Genomic DNA, 17,734 nt, shown 5'->3' on the forward strand with positions numbered 1-17,734 from the left:
CTTCTGGCTTTTTTTAGTAGTTTATTGAAGATAAGAATCTCATGGACTTTCCTGCCAGGGCTGTTTTCCAACCAAGATCCTCAGATCTCAGCCTCCTGAGTAACTAGGATTACAGGCATGAGCTACCAGTGCCTGGCACACTAATAGCTTTAAATGTAGAGGTACAGTACAAAAATATGGTACCTAAAGGTTGAAGAAAAAGTTTTGAGTATATAATTTGAAAATAGACACGATTTTTCTACCCTCCCTCCCTCCCTTTCCTCTTCCTCTCTCTGTCTCTCTGAGTCTCTCTCTCCCTCTCTTTCCCCTCTCCCCTTAGCTCTCCTTTTTTTTTTTTCTGACCAGGACTAGCTATATAGCCCAGACGGGCATCAAAAATTGTGATTTTCCTGTCTTAGCTGGAATTCCAGGCATGCGCCATCACCCAGCCTCAGTATTTCTTTTCAGAATGTATTTGTTCTGTTCCTTGATTTTTTTGTACAGCTTGCTGTCTATACACAAGGCATCATGTTTACACATTCCATCTTGGAGAATGGAGACTTGGCAAAATTCAGTTTCATAGAGATTGTGCCCATCCCAAATTAAAACAAGTGGCTATATAGTCAGTCTTGTGCATTTTCATGTTGAGCATGTTCCACATAAGTAGGCTTTCTGTAACTCATCTGGAAGGTATTGGAAGGATAAAAATAGAATAAATGTTCAGAATTTCCATCCTAGGAGTTTCCTGCTTTTGCTTTCATCTCAATTGTCAGTCTAGGCTTGGCTGTTCCCTTTGGTGCTGTTCAGACAGTAGGGGCATTTTATACCGCAAATGTCCATGCTGCCAGATTGGGCACTGGCCTCTGCCTGCCCTGAAACAGCTCCTTTCCTGTTCTTCTGGGAATGGAAAAGGCAAAGAAGAAAGCCAGTATAATGGCCCAGAAGGCAAGAAGACAAACACATTGAATTTAGACCATGTGTACAGGTTCCTTTGCTTCCAGAGTCCATTGGTTCTCTGGTGGCTGACCTGTCGGCTTAGTTCGTTTGAGAAACATATCCTGGGGAACTCACCTTTACTGGTTTCAAGAAACCGGTGGAATCTGATAGTAACAGACTATTCTCACCTTCTCTCTACCATTTGAGTTCCTTAACGTCCATCCTTATGTAATCCTGAAACCAAGCCAAAGAGATGGGAGTTTCTATATACTATGTGACTTTTACTGCCCTCGGTTCCTTATGGTTGTGTGCTTTTTTTCTTCTGATCTAATAGAACTCTTAATTAATTATTCATTTATTCAACTTCACTAAGTGTGGGCCTCACAAAACAGTGAAGGAAGATAAAACAATAAAGCAAGATAAGTTATTTTCCTTTAGATAGTTTATAGTCTACAGGGAAAGATTGATGTTAAGCAGATTCTTTAACAAACACTAATTTGCAATTTTGGCCATTGTTCTGAAGTAGTAGTAAAGGATAGAAAGGAAATGCCAAGTGTTAACCTCATACCTGTAATCCTAGCTACTCAGGATGATGAGATGTAAGAATTGAGGTTCGAAGCCAGCCAGCCTGGCAGGCAAAAAAACAAACAAACAAAAACAGAAGCAGAGCTGTGACTCAAGTGTTAGAGCACTATCCTTGAGCAAAAAAGCTCAAGAACAGCATCCAGGCCCTGAGTTCAAACCCAGGACCAGCCCCCCCCCCCCCCAAGAAAAGTATATCATAGGCTTTCCCCAGGTGTAGACCAGTGTATTTATTTGTATCTATGCATTTTTGTGCCAGTTCTGAGGTTTAAACTCAGCTCTCTCTGTGACTCTGGGCTTAGCCTTTTGCTCAAAGCTGGAGCTTTGCCACTTGAGCCACACCTCCACTTCTGGATTTTTGCTGACTAATTAGAAATCAGAGTCTCTGGGATTTGTCTGCTCTGGCTGGCTTCCAACGTAGATATGCAGATCTCAGCCTCCAGCATAGCTAGGAGAAAAGGTGTGAGCCAGTAGTGCCTGGCTTGAGACTAATTTTTGACCTGGCCAGGCTAAGATAAAAGAAAGAAGCCAACCGCAGAGTTTTAGAACAGAAAGAAACCAAAGGCATCATTGAGGGATGTCCAGGGTCTGTACTCTACACCTTTGAAATAGAGGTCCAGAAGGCTAGGGCTTCCTTTTAGGACTGGAGTCCTGTCAGCCCTGGGCTACAGAAATAAGCACTGGGTGTTTTTCCTAGGTGGGCAGGAATGAAGATGCCTTGAGGTGAAGGGGATGAGGGTGTTGGAATCTCAGTTAAGTTTTAATTTTGTGTCCAGTCTTGTAGCCACTGAGCTACTTCGAAGCTCTGGTGGGGGAGGGGACTAGAGATGACTCAGAGCTGCTTAGCCCAGAGGAATTCAGTTTGCACCTCCAACCTAGTAGTTATTTCTGTTTGGGGGAGGAGCTACCCAACATAGGTCACCCTAAACAATAAACAGTTCACAATTGGGAAAGCAGTCGATTCTGCCTAGCTGTGTGATTTTGTGTGCCACCTAACCTCTCTGAATTGCCACTCAGTTTAGGCTGGGGCTCAAGTTTTTTTCTGTGTTTCTGGAGCTAGTTGGAGATCACTTGTGCTCTGTATTTCCCCTTAATCTGAAAAGTAAAGTCTCTTGTTGGATAAAGCTTTGTTTTAGCCCCTTTTAAAGAGCAGTTTGCCAGCCTGTGCTTGCTCAAACATCTAGAGAATCACTAGCAAGCACGCCAAGATAAGATCCAGGATCTGCAAAAATCGTTAGCAACTGAGCATATTTCTATAAAGCAACGAAGGTTTTTCTATTCTGTTCATCTGTTACCCTTCCGCATGCTGCTGCCACTTTCTCATGCAGGGTCTGTAGGCGGAGCATTGCACAAACGAGAGTGGAAAGGGGCCGCTTCCCCTTTAAGACAGCTTCAGCCCTAGGTCCCTCCCCTTTCCTGATTGACAAACCTACCCAAAGTCACATGATCCGCCTCTATTTGAAGGTCACAAAAAGCTGCTTCCTTTAGAGACAGAGGGGGAGAGAGAGAGCAAGAGGGAGAGTGAGTGAGAGAGAGTTAGTTCAAGCCAAAATGGCCGACAGAGTCTCTGCTGGTTTCTGAATATTTAAAATACAAAAAAAAAACAACAGATAGACAAAAAGAATTCATTTTTTGGACCTTTTTTCATTTCTATTTCTACCTTGTATGCCTCAATTTGCTGGATTTAAGCACTGCTGCACTTTATGAGGTTGGTAAATATTTTCAATTTTTAAAATCCAATTGATTTATATGGATCTTGTCTAACCGTTTTCACTAGTGGTGTTGCAAGTCGACATTTGATTAGCATGGAGACTGGCTTCAGACATTTCGTGAATCTGAATCAGACTCATGATGTACTTTTGGTTCGGCGTTTTAGGAATGGAAAGACTTGGTAAAATATTTAAATTTTGAAGTGATTTAACTGCACTTTAGTTTATATGTAGATTTCCATCTTTGTTTGTCTGGCAAATAAATGAAGCTGTGAGTAATTGGAAATTTGATATTTAGAAAGAGGTTTTTTTTTTAAACACAGCTCGCCCCCTCCCCCCTTAAATCTGCTGCAAAAATTTGCATAAATATAAATGGGTTTGCATTCTTTCGGCTGCTGAGGCCGACAAAGGATCTGGGAGGACAAGCCCTAAAATGGGAAAGCTGGTGGGGTTTTTTTTTTTTTTTTTTGGTCTTTTTTTTTTTAAACCGGGCCATCCTTCCTAGAGAGATATAAAACCTACAGTAAGACTTCATACATTTTAAACCTTAAACCTTGGGTTGGAGGTGAGTGACATCAGGTTTGGGGTGTATAAATTCCCCTGCTTGAAGCCCTCCCGAGCACTATGTGGCTCGCGGTGTTCTGCGCGCGCTCATTTGTGGTGGGTCTCCTCTCTCTGTCTCAGTGTGCAGCCAGATGCGCCTTGATTTCCATCGAGCTTTCAAACAAATGGCAGCATAGCCTCCTCAACATGATCGTTTTAAAGATATAAACAGCCATTTACTCCTATTCGGAACTGTTGCCTTTATCAATTCTCCCTGCGCAGTGGCCTCCCATGTCTCACAAAATAAAATTTTGGTTTCAGGTTGTACAAATGAATAAGCCTTTTCAGCACAAAGTCAATGTGTCTGCGTGTGTGCTGGCTGTTGTGTCCATGCACTCATTGTGAAGTGGCCACATAAGTGAGTGGCGGAGAGATGGTAGTATCCCCTGGAACTGGTGTCTGAAGTTAAATTCCATTACTCCTAACGCAGGATTCTGGAACAGGAAGGAAAGAAAGCCGAAAACTTGCTTTCAGGAGCCACCTCCCCTATCCTTGTGAGAGTGTGATGTAATGCGGCCCCGGCTGTGGCGGGTAAAGGGCTCCCTCCCACCCCCTCCACACATCTCGGCTGCTGGGAAGCCTTGTTTTCTTTGCTCTCTTTTTGTGTGTGTGTGTGTGTGTGTGTGTGTGTGTGTGTGTGTGTGTGTGTGTGTGTGTGTGTGTGTGTGTGTGTGTGTGTGTGTTTTTCCTCCTAATTTGTGTCCTCCTGAATTATGCTGTGGCATACTGGCAAGAGAAACAGTGATTGTCTAAATCTGTTACAAAGTATAGTTTAGAAAAGGCATTTAAAATATGCAAATGGGTAGAATTGTCATATCCCCATCATTAAATATGTAGACGTGGATTAAAGCTAATTAAGCACAAATGGAATAATTTTGATTAGAAGGGAGCAGTGCTTTTTGTTGTTTCCTTTTTAATTAATCTAATTATGAGATGCTTGCTGGGCTTGAAAGTGTTAAAAAATGGGAAAAATGCTGGACCATTTTGAAAATTTGACAGTCTGGAAGAGGGTGTGTAGTGCTTTCAAAAGCTTTATTCACAGTTAAATGGGTTGGCCTCTTGTGCTGAAAATGGCCTGTTTCTTTGGGACAATTGTGTGTAGGTGAAGGGACTTTCAAAAGACTTTCCATTTCAATACATAAAGATAATTAAAATTCTCTGTCTCTAAAGAGAAAGTATTATATCTTTAAAAATGTAATGTTGTTATATTAGTAATGGTTCTAAGTGGAGAAGTGCTAGTTTACATGCAGTGTAAATTTTTTGGAGATAGAAATTTAGCATTTGTATAAAAAGGATTTGAAGCACCACACTGAAGAGGCAGACAAATCTGCCTTTAAGTTATTACAGCTAGAATTTAAAGAAAAAGACAAATTAGTGATAGGAAGTGTTGCATTGTGAGAGACCTAAGGAAAATTAGAGCTCTGATTTTTGTTGTTTTCTTTGAGAATGAAAGATGACTCATTTTATGCCTATTTCCTAAGTTGGCCTCACTGAAGAAGAGAGAACAACCTAGGCTTTCCATGTTTGCCCCTTGCTTGTTTTTGTGAGCTATGAATGGCAAGTTAATTCAGTTTGCAGAACTGAGGACCCACAGCAGAAAGAATGAGACTAAGAGTATTAACAAAATGCCATCTGATTCATTAGGACAGTTGAAAGGTGAGATAAATAAGACCTGGTCTCACATATGGCTAGTGATGGATGGCTCTGGTGAATTTTAGAGGCTCAGCTGCCATTTTGGATCTAAGTTCCTACAGAGCCAGTCCTTATGGTCCACCAAAACTTACCAGAGGGATAGTATTAAATTTGTGTAATGTGAATTGAAGCTTTAAAAACTTTAAAGATGGGGCTGGGAAGGTGGCTCAGTGATAGAGCGTTTGCCTTGCATGTCTGAGGCCCTGGGTTCGATTCCTCAGCACCACATAAGCAAAAAGAAAAAAGCCAGAAGTGGTGCTGTGGCTCAAGTGGTAGAGTGCTAGCCTTGAGCTGAAGAGCTGAGGGACAGCGCCCAAGCCCAGAGTTCAGGCCCACGACTGGACCCTACCCCCCCCCCCCCCCCACCAAAAAAAAAAAAAACAACAACAACTTTAAAGATGTGGTTGATGTTACCAAAAGGTATTAAAACTTGTATGTTGTGGTTTGACATTTTAAAAGTGAGATGGCATGTGCACAGGAAGTTTCTTACTGGAGAAAGTTAAAGTTAATGTAATCCTTATTCTCCTGTTATCCTTATATCTTTATGCTGGGTCTACTTACGATTTTATAGCAGGAAATCTTCATTCATAGCACTGCTCTGCTCACAAAGAAGTGTTCCAGGATCAGATAGCATTTATCAGGAATAGTTTCTTAATTTTAGAGTGTGTTTTCTGCCTTTGCATCAGGTTCTAAGGAAGTCTTGGCATCTTTGCTCGATGGAACAAAGTCAACTCTGTTGTTCAGCTTTGGACGACTGTCTGCTATTTGTGGTCACGTCTAAGAGACTGTTGGCTATTACGGTCATCTCTAGGACAGTCCTTTAGAAAGAAACTTCTGAACATTGGAGCAGAGACATCTAAGGCTGTTGAGCTCTCCAGCTGTACCAGACACAGAAAGATGGTGGCAAGAAGAGCCTCAGGCAGGGCCTTGCAGGGGATTGTAACAGTGAGACTGAGTGGTCCTCACTTCCGTTGCCCTAAAATTGAAAAGATGATGGGAATTTCATTTTTATAATTCAGGTTGTATAATTATCTACTCTGCAGCTTACCCTGGACATGGTCTTGAGGTGACACAGGTGAATGGCACTTTGTTCCTTTCCTCGATGAGTACCAGTCTAGTAAGACTGCCAAGCAGTCTTGGCTGTATAGGTACAATATTTAGACTTAAGTGCCTGGGAACAGTATACTTAAAGAGTCCTTATTTAAAGAAGCCAATTATCCCATCAGTAGTTTTTAGTCACTATTTAGATACTAGACTTCCTTTAAGCGGAACTTGTGATTTCAGGATGGGGTTCTAGAGGGGGAACGGCATATGCCGATTGTTCCCTGCCACAGTATTGTGTGTGGATTTGCCCTAATCCCCCTTCCTCACCTGCTTCTAGTGATGAAGATGGTGGCAGGAATTAACACATATATTCTTTTAGCAATCATTTATTTTGTTTTTCCCAAAATAATGATTCATTATGGTATTTCCATTTTTATTATAATATACTTCGGTCATATTTTCCTCTCCCATTACCCTCTGTTGTCCCCTCTCCTGCTAGTCCTCTTCATCTTCCTAAGTAGTCTTCCTTTTTCTTAACTATCCTTTTAAATCTGGATTTCATGTATGAAAGAAAACACACAGTATTTGTCTTTCTGAGCCTGGCCTGTTTGACTTAGTATGATGGTCTTCAGTTCCATTCATTTTCCTACACATGACATAATTTGATTATTTATGGCTAATAAAATAGCACATTTTCTTTATCCATTCATTTGTGGCCAGGCACCTAGATGATTCTGTATCCTCTGATGTAGTTGCTGAGAGACCTAAGTGTTAATTTGGTCTGCCGGTCACCCCTGACAGCCACCTGGTTTGTGTGGAAATATTTGCTATCTGGCAACTTTGGGAGTAACTGCCTTGGTGGTAAATAGGATAAACTCTACAGTTCTCTACTGATAATCAGGGAATGCACAGTAATTTATCTCTGAGAATTTTGTGACTGAAGTTGCCTTCCTACTTCCTCTGTGACAGCCATCAGTTTTATTCTTTTAATCACCCTTCATTGTATCACCACCTAAAATACTGTTTGTATATGGACCATCTTTGAACACAGCTGAGCTTTCCTGAGAGCGGTGTCTTTATCTGACTTTTGTTGTGCTTGTTTGTTTTGTTTGTTTGCTTTTTAAACTGGTACTGGAGGTTTGAACTCAGTGTCTGGGTGCTCACTGTCCCCTAACTTTTTTGCTACACCACTTGAGCCACAACTCCACTTGACCTGTCTTAAACACTGTTCTATTAACAGAATATAGAGCAAGGGTTGGCAGAAGGAAGTCAAAGTGATCAGTAAGTATGTTTTTGAGTGACAGAGGTGAGGTATATACCCGTAATCTCAGCCCTGTGGAGCCTGACAGGAGTATTGAGAGTTTTGAGGACAGCCTTGATGACAGACCCTGTCTGAGAACAAAGCAAAACAAAACTCCAGAAAAGCCCACAGTATCTCAGCTCTACCTGAGCACAAGGATGCCGGGACTTGCTGTGTGGCCACAGGCCCTCTTCCTCCTCTGCAACAGGAGACAGAAGAGCGTTGTGAAGTGTAAGGGAAATGTGGCACCTACGGACCAGGCCACCTTAAGTTTGTTTCTCAGTGTTTCCTCCCAGCACAGTATTTGCCTTGATTGCATAAATGAGGAAGGCTTTTCTGGCTCCACAGAATACCTCCATTCTTTCTTGTGGCTGCCAGCATGGTGATGTGTGCAGACACTGGACAAGAACAGGAGCAGCACAGGGCCTTTTCTTTTTATTAAAGTCGCTGAATTCCTGTGGTCTGATGTCATCTCTTCATAGTCTCCAGTTTCTATCAGGCTCCGTGTCTGTAATGTATCCACATTTGCTTGGCTGCTTTTCATTCATTCTGTGTTTTACATCAAAGGCTCCTCAGAACTTTCACAGGATTCGATTGTAGAGTTCACAAGGCAAAGGAAAGCATAGAATATGATATTTTGCTTAATTTTGATCATTTTGAGCCCACACATATAAATTAGGTTTAACCAAAATTATTAGTTTTGACTCAAGAGATAAAAATGTAGTTCAGTTGCCCACTTTGTAAAATGTCATTTAATTAATATGGATGTCACAGAATGTTTCACTCATTAACCTTGGAATTTATTTTTTAAGAACCTAGAAAATTATGTTCTGTTTATTCATTCAGCAAATAATTATTGAGTACCTATTACATGCCAAGTATTAAGATAAGCAGTGGCATCTTAGAAGTAAGTAGTATAAAGATTTTCACTAGGAGCCGGGCGCTGGTGGCTCACGCCTGTAATCCTAGCTACTCAGGAGGCTGAGATCTGAGGATGGCGGTTCAAAGCCAGCCCTGGCAGGAGAGACCGTGAGACTCCTATCTCCAATAAAACCACCAGAAAACCGGAAGTGGCGCTGTAGCTCAAGTGGTAGAGCACTCGCCTTGAGCTGAAGAGCTGAGGGACAGCGCCCAAGCCCAGAGTTCAAGCCCCACGACCGACAAAAAAAAAAAAAAGATTTTCACTAGGCACTGCTGAATTAATATAAATGCAAGGAGGCTGGCAGGTGCTCAGGGGTTAGGGGATGGGTAAGGTTACTCAGCCAAACAGAAGTGACAGCTTGTGCAACGGCCCTGCAGCAAGAGTGGACACTGGCAGATTTGGGGAATTGCATATAGCATATGTGGACATAGTTGGAGTCTAATTATACTTGAGGGGGGAGGAAATGATCTATAAATGAGGTGAGACTGAAAAGCTAAACCTTGACCACATTGGAGGTCTTTTTCTTGAGGACAGTCAGAAGGTTTTAAGCAGAAATGTCCCACGTTCAGATTGGATTTGGGAGCACAGGGGGGAGGTTGAATACATGACCATTTGATCACCAGTTCAGATACTAGTGGCCTGAACCAGTAGCGCAGTTGGGAAGACTTAACAAGACTGATTACTAGGTGGAGGTTGGGGAAAACAAAAAGAAAACCCCTGTCTGTGGCCTGGGCACGTGATTGGGGTGATAGTGCCTTTCACTGAGAAGTCATTCAGACAAGGGACAGATGGGGCACTGACATCATGGATTCAGTTTGGGAGTTACTACATTTTGTTTGTTTGTTTATTTTTTGCTTGCTAGTCCTGGGACTTGAATTTAGGGCCTGGGCACTGTCCCTGAGCTGCTTTTGCTCAAGGCTGGTACTCTACTACTTGAGTCATAGCGTGACTTCTGGCTTTTCTCTTTATGTGGTACTGAGGAACCAAACCAGGGCTTCATGCATTCTAGACAAGCACTCTACCACTAAGCCACATTCCTAGCCTGAGTTACTGCGTTTTAGAACATTCAAATGAAGGTCTGCATAATTAGAGATTAGATCGATAACCAAAAAAAAAAGTAAGAATTGTCAGTTCCATGTTTACTGAGGTTTCCCTTAAGTTGGTTTTTTTGTTGTTGTTTTTGTAAGCTTTCCTAAGATGTACGGTATGCAATGTGAGGTGCTGTTTAGTGCTATTAAGGGGATGCTATTTTACAAAGATAAGGTCATATACATAGTCCCACTACTACCAAAGGCATTTGAGGAAAGAGAAACACTGGTTGTGGCTGGGTTGGTCAGGAATGGTTTCATAAGGATCTTGTGTTTGAGCTGAGCTGTAAAGTGTGGGCAGAATTGTGATAAACATTAAGGGCAGGCCATTTTAGCTTGATGAGGGTGAAGGATGGCTGGAAATATCCAGGGGGAATGGCTGGGGGATGAGTGGGTGTAGAAGAGCTAGAGTCTCTGCTGAGTAGTTTGTGTTTCTATAATAGACAGAGGGGACCTGTTGAAAGGGTGGTGGCATTGTGAGAAAAATGGTCTTTAGGGAGAGCTATGGCAGTAGTGCAGAGGAGGGTGAAGTGGGCTGTGAGGGGAGGAGTGGATATAGAGTCTGACAGGCCAGTTAGGAGGCTGTAGCAAAAGGGCTGTTGTGAAAAGGGCCAGCTATAAAACTTGGGTATGGGATGGGAAAAGGGGTTAGAGCCTCCCCAGTGTTTAAGGTGAATGATTGGAGTCTTCAGCACAAACGAATTCCAGCTTTATACGTATGACATATGGAGTTGAGGAAAGTTGGTGGGACTCCACATGGAACTGATCAGCAGGCCAGTGGCAGCGTGGAGCTGCAGCTCTAGGATGAGGCAGAAGCAGAGCTAAGGCTTGGAAAGTTTCCATAAGAAGGTATAGGCGATGCTGAGGAGTGCATGAAGTTTCCAGGAAAGACAAGAACTTCAGAATGGGACCCTGGGAACTGGAGTACAAAGAGGACCTGGGAAAGGGTGAAAAGAATGGTAGCCACAGACACCTAAGGATGAGGGAAGGATTTTTCAATCACAGATGCAGTCATACAGGAAGAAGACTCTTTGGTAATGGCACTGTTCCAGGCGGGTGTGGAGATAGGCTCCTGTAGAAGATGTTTGGGAATCATTATATTATATGCGATAAGCATAGTCCAGTAGAAATAGAAAGCAAGCCACAAGGGTTATTTACAATTTTCCAGGAATCACATTAAAGTTTAATTTAGTATATACAAGACGTATCATTGATTTAAGATATAGAATTGATACGTAGCCAGATACTGGCAGCTCACACCTATAATCCTAGCTATTTGGAAGATCCAAAGGATGGTTGTTTGAGGCTAATCAAGCATAAACATGGACCTCCATCCTAACCCTATAGCTAGGTGTGCTATAGGGTACATGAGTATCATTCCAGCTATGTGGGAGGCTGAGATTAGGTACAAGGTTAGCCCAGACATGAAAGTCTCCAGTACTCCCTCTCAACAAAAGGAAGAAGCTGGGTGTGATTTACCATGCCTGCCATTCCTGCCGTGACAGGAAATGTAAAGTCCAGGTGTGGGCCAGGACAAAAAAGGGAAGTCCTATTTCAGAAGTAAATCAAAAAGGGTTGGAGGTATGGTTCAGTGGGATTTGGCAGTACTGGAGTTTGAACTCAGGACCTAGCACATTCCCTGAGTTCAAACTCCAGTATTTTTTTTTAAAAAAAGGGGGGTATGTAATTGATTTTAAACTAGTGAGATATTGTAAATTTTTTTCATACTAAATCTTTGAAATCTCGTGTGTATTTTGTAGTTGCAACACATTTCAGTTTGAACATAAAATTTTTCTTAGCAATACATGATTTGTATTTAGAGCTGGTCAAACTTAGTGCTTTTTTCATGAAAAAATAAGTTTACATAATACCCACATTTTCCTAACCATACAGATTTTCCTGTAGGATGGTGCAAGTCTTTAATTAATTAAAGTAAAATCCCGTTTGAGGGCCACTAGCTGTGTGTCACTTTCAGAGAGGATGCATAGCGGATGCTCAGATTATACAAAAGCATGCTGCTCCCAGCCAGATGTCCAGATTGCTTCATCACAAAGCAGTTCACAGGACTAATATTACTTTGGACACATGTGGGTTTTGCCTAGTGAAATTTTTGCAACTGGAAGGGTGAAGGCTTTCATTTTTACTGGTGATCAGTTACAAACAAGACAATTTAAAACATTGCTCAGCTGAAATCAGTAGAATGGTACTTTGCTACCAGTTTGTGGTGTGACACTAGTGTGTGTCATTTTTCTTAAATGCTTCCCATGAGGAGGCTTCCATTTTAACATCAGACTAAATATGATGGGGGCAGGAGCACTTCTGCCCCTTTTCATGTTAATTTCTTTTGAACTCAGGGGGATGGTGGCTAGACTGGGGAGAGTGGGGCAGGGCATGAAACAGGAGTCAGGAATTTCTGCAGCTTTAAGTCAGCTTTTCCTCTACCCAATGCAGGGCAGGGGGTGGGGGGCATCTACCACAGGGCTGGAGAGTTTGTGTACATATATATATATATATACACACATACATGTGTGTGTGTGTGTGTGTGTGTGTGTGTGTGTGTGTGTATTTTTATCCATTGTGGGCTTGAACTTGGGGCCTGGGCTGTGTTGCTCAAGGTTAGCACTTTGCCACTTTGAGCCAGAGCTCTACTTCTGGTTTTTGAGAGGTTACTTGGAAATAAGAGTCTCCTGAACTTTCCTTGCCCAGGCTGGCTTCAAACTGGGATCCTCAGATCTTAGGTAACTAGGATTACAGGCGTGTGCCACAGGTGCCTGGCGTGCTTATATTTTGTATGCAGGCTATTTTTGCCCACTTGAGTCAGGAGAACTATTGTTTACTGAATCTAAGTGACTCTTACTAGTTTATAAAAAGCAGGTTCCAAGACTTTTAATGAATCTACTCGTTAAGACTGCTTTGTTGCCATTGACTACCTAGATCTTCAAAGCAATACCCAAAAAGGATAGACATTGCTTTGCACCTGTTTGTAACTAAACCTTGTTCACTCTAGGAAGTAAGCATTTTGTTTTTAATTACTGCACAATTTTGATTTTGGACAACCAAAAAAAAAGCCATAATACAATTGTGGCTCAAGTGGTAGAACACCAGCCTTGCTTAAGAACAGTACCTAGGCCCTGAGTTCAAGCCCTAGTATCCCCTCCACTCTTCCCCCAAAAGATAAATTGAATCTCTCTTGCCCTGGCTGGCCTTGAACTCCTGGACCCAAGCAATCCTTTTGTCTCAGCCTATAGAATAGAATACTTTGAGCCAGGCACTGGTGGCTCAATCTTGTAATCCTAGCTACTCAGGAGGCTAAGTATAGTGGTTCAAAGCCAGCCTGGGCAAGGAAAGTCCATGAGACTTTCTCCAATTAATTTATCTCCAATTAACCACCAGAAAACCAGAAGTGGCTCCATAGCTCAAGTGGTAGAGCACTTGCCTTAAGCTGAAGAGCTCAGGGACAGCATCCAGACCCAAGACTGATCAAAAAAAAAAAAAAGGACAAAAACATATTGATTATAGATTTATGCATTTGTAAGAACCGGACTTACATAATGGGCTAAATAAAATAATGCCTTTGAGTGTCTTCAAGGTTGGAGACCTAACAGATGATTGCTGTTTTCTCCAGGAGTCTGGAGCAACACAGTTTGGGATCAGTAGGTGTCTTGCCATGTGATTGTTTCTTTTCCTGTTTGGCTGACAGAAATAACTGCTCTTCTTTCTTTCTTTTTTTTTTTTTTTTGTTGGTCGTGGGGCTTGAACTCTGGGCTTGGGTTCTGTCCCTGCGCTCTTTAGCTCAAGGTTGAGCTCTCTACCGCTTGAGCCACAACATCACTTCTAGTTTTCTAGTGGTTTTTTTTTTTTTTTTGGGTCTGGTTGTGGGGCCTGAACTCTGTCCCTCAGCTCTTCAGCTCAAGGCTAGCACTCTACCACTTGAGCCACAGTGCCACTTCCAGATTTTTTCTTTTTGCTTATGTGGTGCTGAGGAATCGAACCCAGGGCCTCATGCATGCAAGGCAAGCACTCTACCACTGAGCCACCTTCCCAGCCCCTCTAGTGGTTTATTGTTGATAAGAGTCTCACTTTCCTGTCCGGACCTGGCTTTGAACCGTGATCCTCAGATCTCAGCCTCCTGAGTAGCTAGGATGACAGGCGTGAGCCACCAGCGCCCTGCTTGCTGCTCTTTCTTAGGCCAAGAAGTTTCTATTTACAAGCTGAAGTTAAATAATTGGGAAGCTTAGAACAGTGGTTTTCAATTTTTTTATTGGATCTACTATGAGAAATAAAATTTGCATGGAAATCCTGAATACAAAATTAAGTGTACAGAAGCAAATTGTCTGATACTATGTATAATGTATTCAGGTATGTTCTGTTTTACCCCATTCAAAATAGAACCCCAAGAAGTTGGACTCTGCCTACTAATTTCCTACTCTACGAAGAATTTCCTCACTGGTTTGAAAAAATTTTAGAGGGAGCTGCTCATGGATCACTATATTCCAGAATGTGATACCCATTTTTGCTGTTCTAGAGAATCAAATCGATCATTTCATCTAGTTATCACTCCAATCAAATTCATAAGTGACTTAAAGAAAAAAATGTTAGTTTGTTACTTCAGCCTATGGAAGCGGATTTTTCTTTTTTTGATACCAGTCCTGGAGCTTGAACTCCTGGGTGCTGTCCTTGAGCTTTTTTTTCTACCACTTGAGCCACAACTCTACTTCCGGCTTTTCTTTGATGGTTAGTTTTAGTTGGAGGTTAAAAGTCTCATGGACTTTCCTGTCCAGTCTGGCTTTGAACTTCAATCCTCCCATCTCAGCTTCCTGAGTAGCTAGGATTATAGGCATGAGCCACATGTGCCTGGCGTGTGTGTGTCTGTGTGTCTGTGTTTGTATTGTGGGGCTTGAACTCAGGGCCTGGGTACTGTCCTTGAGCCTCTCTGTGCTCTCAAGGCTAGTATTCAACCACTTGGGCCACAGCATTACTTCCAGTTTTTGAGTGATTAATTTGAGATAAGAATCTTAAGGGGACTTTTTTGCCTGGGCTGGCTTTGAACCACAATCTTTAGATTTCAGTTTCCTGAGGAGTTAGGATTATAGACCACTGATGCCCAGCTAGGTGAATATTTTTGATAACCAAAATGTTGTCTTTTTTGTTCATGACAGGGAAAAAGACATTATGATCAAAGAAGTTTTTTTTTAATCTACAATGAGAAGTAGACTGTTACTTTTTTTTTTTTTTACACATACTTAGCTGTCTGTGTATATGTGTGTATATATTTATGATAAGAAATGAAAGTGCAGTCAGGAAAAAAACGTACTGCATCCAAACAGACCTGTAGTCTGGAGATGATTTAAAGAATATGGAAGGTGCATGTAGGTTTCACGTAAATACTCTGTCATTTTTTTTTCTTTTTTTGTCAGTCATGAGGCTTGAACTCTGGGCCCTGAATACTGTCCCTCAGCTCTTCAGCTCAAGGCTAGCACTCTACCAGTTGAACCACGGTGCCACTTCCGGTTTTCTGAGTGCTTTATTGGAGATAAGAGTCTCAGGGACTTTCCTGCCCAGGCTAGCTTTGAACCATGATCCTCAGATCTCAGCCTCCTGAGTAGCGAGGATTACAGGCATGAGCCACTGGTGCCAGCTTACTCTGTCATTTTTTACAAGCTGCTTTTGAGTATCTGCAAAGTTTGGTATGCGAAGAGCATCCTGGAATCAGTCTCCCATAGATACTGAGGAATAACAAGGTATATTTCCTATTAGAGATTTTAGAGAAATTTAAGTAGAAAACATCTCCCCAACTGGCAGATTATGTATTTTCTTTGAAAAACCTTATATTAAACATTGCCATGCTTTTTTTGGTAGGGAAGTGGAAGCACCCTTCCATCCCCCCTTTTCAGGTTTCCTGGAGATACATCTCCCAACTAAGAGTAGTTAATATATTCTGTACACACACTCAGTATGTTTGGTTTCTTCAGTATTTCCCACTGTTCTGGGGTTACTAATAGATTTGCCTACATAAAGATGGCTCTTTCTATGATGAAGCTAAACTAAAATTAGCCTTTGCCAACTACAGGAATTCTTACATGGCTTCAGATAGTATAATATATTTTTTCCTATAAGTACCCTTGGTCTTGTTCTTGGGTTTTAGTCTCAACTTAAGGAAGTACACAGTTAGCTTCCCATTTCAGTTATTCCTTTCTTTCTTTTTTGTTGGTCATGGGGCTTGAACTCAGGGCCTGGGTGCTATCCTTGAGCTCTTTTTTGCTCAAGACTAGTTAGTGCTCTACCACTTTGAGCTATAACTCCACTTCTAGTTTATTGGCAGTTATATGACGATAAGAATCCTATAGACTCCTGCCTGGGCTGGCTTTGAACTGTGATCCTCAGATCTCAGCCTCCTGAAAAAGCTAGGATTATAGGAGTGAGTCACCAATACCTGGCTCAATTATTCCTTTCTACAACCAAGCTAGATTTAGGTATTCCCAGATGTCTCCCAGATTTACAAATAGGAGAGCTAGAACACTGAGCAGTATTGGAATCCAGCATTAGTTACCAGTTTTAAATTTTTAAAGACTCACTTTATTTCCTTCCTTCCTTCTTTCCTTTTTTTTTTTTTTTTGGCCAGTCCTGGGGCTTGAACTCAGGTCTTAGACACTGTCCCCGAGCCTCTTTTGCTCAAGGCTAGCACTATACCACTTGAACCACAGCACTGCTGTCCTTTTCTGTTTATGTGGTACTCAGGAATCAAACCCAGGACTTCATGCTTGCTAGGCAAGCAGTCTACTGTATGGCTAAGACACATTCCCAGCTCTATTACCATCATTTCAAAGGGGAAAAAAGAATTTAACAAAAACGTAAAGGGATAATCTCATTTAGTTGAATATTTCTTTATGAAAACCATTATACTGTTTTCTTCTGCCGTTGATAACACAGGTGCTCCAGTTGAGCATTTGGGAAGCACATTGTAATTAGAGACTGTCTCAGCCAGAGTTATAGTAGGCCTTGTGCTTGCTGGCTTTGCTGGCCTCATTCATAGGAATAAACCTATTCAAGCTTCAGAACTGCCTTCCTTCATTCTGTTTACTGATTACAGTAATGATAGTTTCATTGAGTCACCTTGTAAGAAAAATTGCTCTGTATCTGTTCTGTATTAGTGTAAAAAAAAAAGGAGAAAGAAGACTAGTCCTTTAGATACTAAACAGTTGTAGGCTCTAGAAAAATAAAAAAGGTACTTGTCAGACTTAATGAGATACATGATGGTAGTGATTATATAAAAGTGTCAAGTAGGTCACAAAATTAATATTACTTGTGTTATGACTATTACTTATAAATGATTTATTTTTATTATTTTTATTTAACACTGTCTGGTCTTGAAATGATAATCCTTCTGCCTCAGCCTTTTCAGTGCTGGATTACAGACATGTCCCATCACAACCCTGTTCAACTGACATAATTTGCCAGTCTTTTGGCTCTTAATGAGTTGTGTATATTGGCCATGACAGCTTATCTAACATTATCTAACATACTTGTCCTCCACTGTTATATTTTAAATGACAGAGACCTAAAATCTGGCCATCCTACGTGAAATGTCCCCTTGTCCCTTTCTCTCAGTGAGAGACAGAGCTTAATGGATGCAGTGCACTCCTCTAATCAAGACCACAGCTAGGAGGTCTTGGGCCTGCACTTGTGTGATAATGCTTATCAGCTGGCTTGGTGGGGTTGCAGCCTCAGCAAGGGTTTTAAGGGAGCTGGGGCAGAGAGAGAAGTGAGAGGTCAGGGTTAGCTGTGTTGGGTGCTGGGTAGACTTGAACTTGAACGTGGGATTGGAAGGATGTGTTTATTATGTAGGTATTCATTGATCATATTTAATGTGTCAGGCCCT

At 41.7% G+C, this 17,734-nt stretch overlaps 1 protein-coding gene across 3 annotated transcripts in view; it reads left to right on the top strand.

Annotated features, from left to right (window-relative positions):
- Tnrc6b (trinucleotide repeat containing adaptor 6B) overlaps nt 1-17,734 on the top strand; it is a 227,108-nt gene that overhangs the window by 98,169 nt on the left and 111,205 nt on the right. The window contains exon 1 of one of the 3 annotated variants that reach the window (XM_042697933.1): nt 3,005-3,205. The exons of the other annotated variants lie outside the window; for them this stretch is intronic. Within the exon in view, the coding sequence (XP_042553867.1) occupies nt 3,201-3,205 (5 nt within the window). The 5' untranslated portion in view covers nt 3,005-3,200. Of the gene's footprint in view, nt 1-3,004; nt 3,206-17,734 lie in introns of those variants that run through there. 3 annotated transcript variants of the gene reach the window in all.

The sequence above is a fragment of the Dipodomys spectabilis genome, unplaced genomic scaffold (genome assembly GCF_019054845.1).
Source record: "Dipodomys spectabilis isolate Male_0828 unplaced genomic scaffold, ASM1905484v1 ptg000230l, whole genome shotgun sequence".
NCBI classification, from domain to species: domain Eukaryota; kingdom Metazoa; phylum Chordata; class Mammalia; order Rodentia; family Heteromyidae; genus Dipodomys; species Dipodomys spectabilis.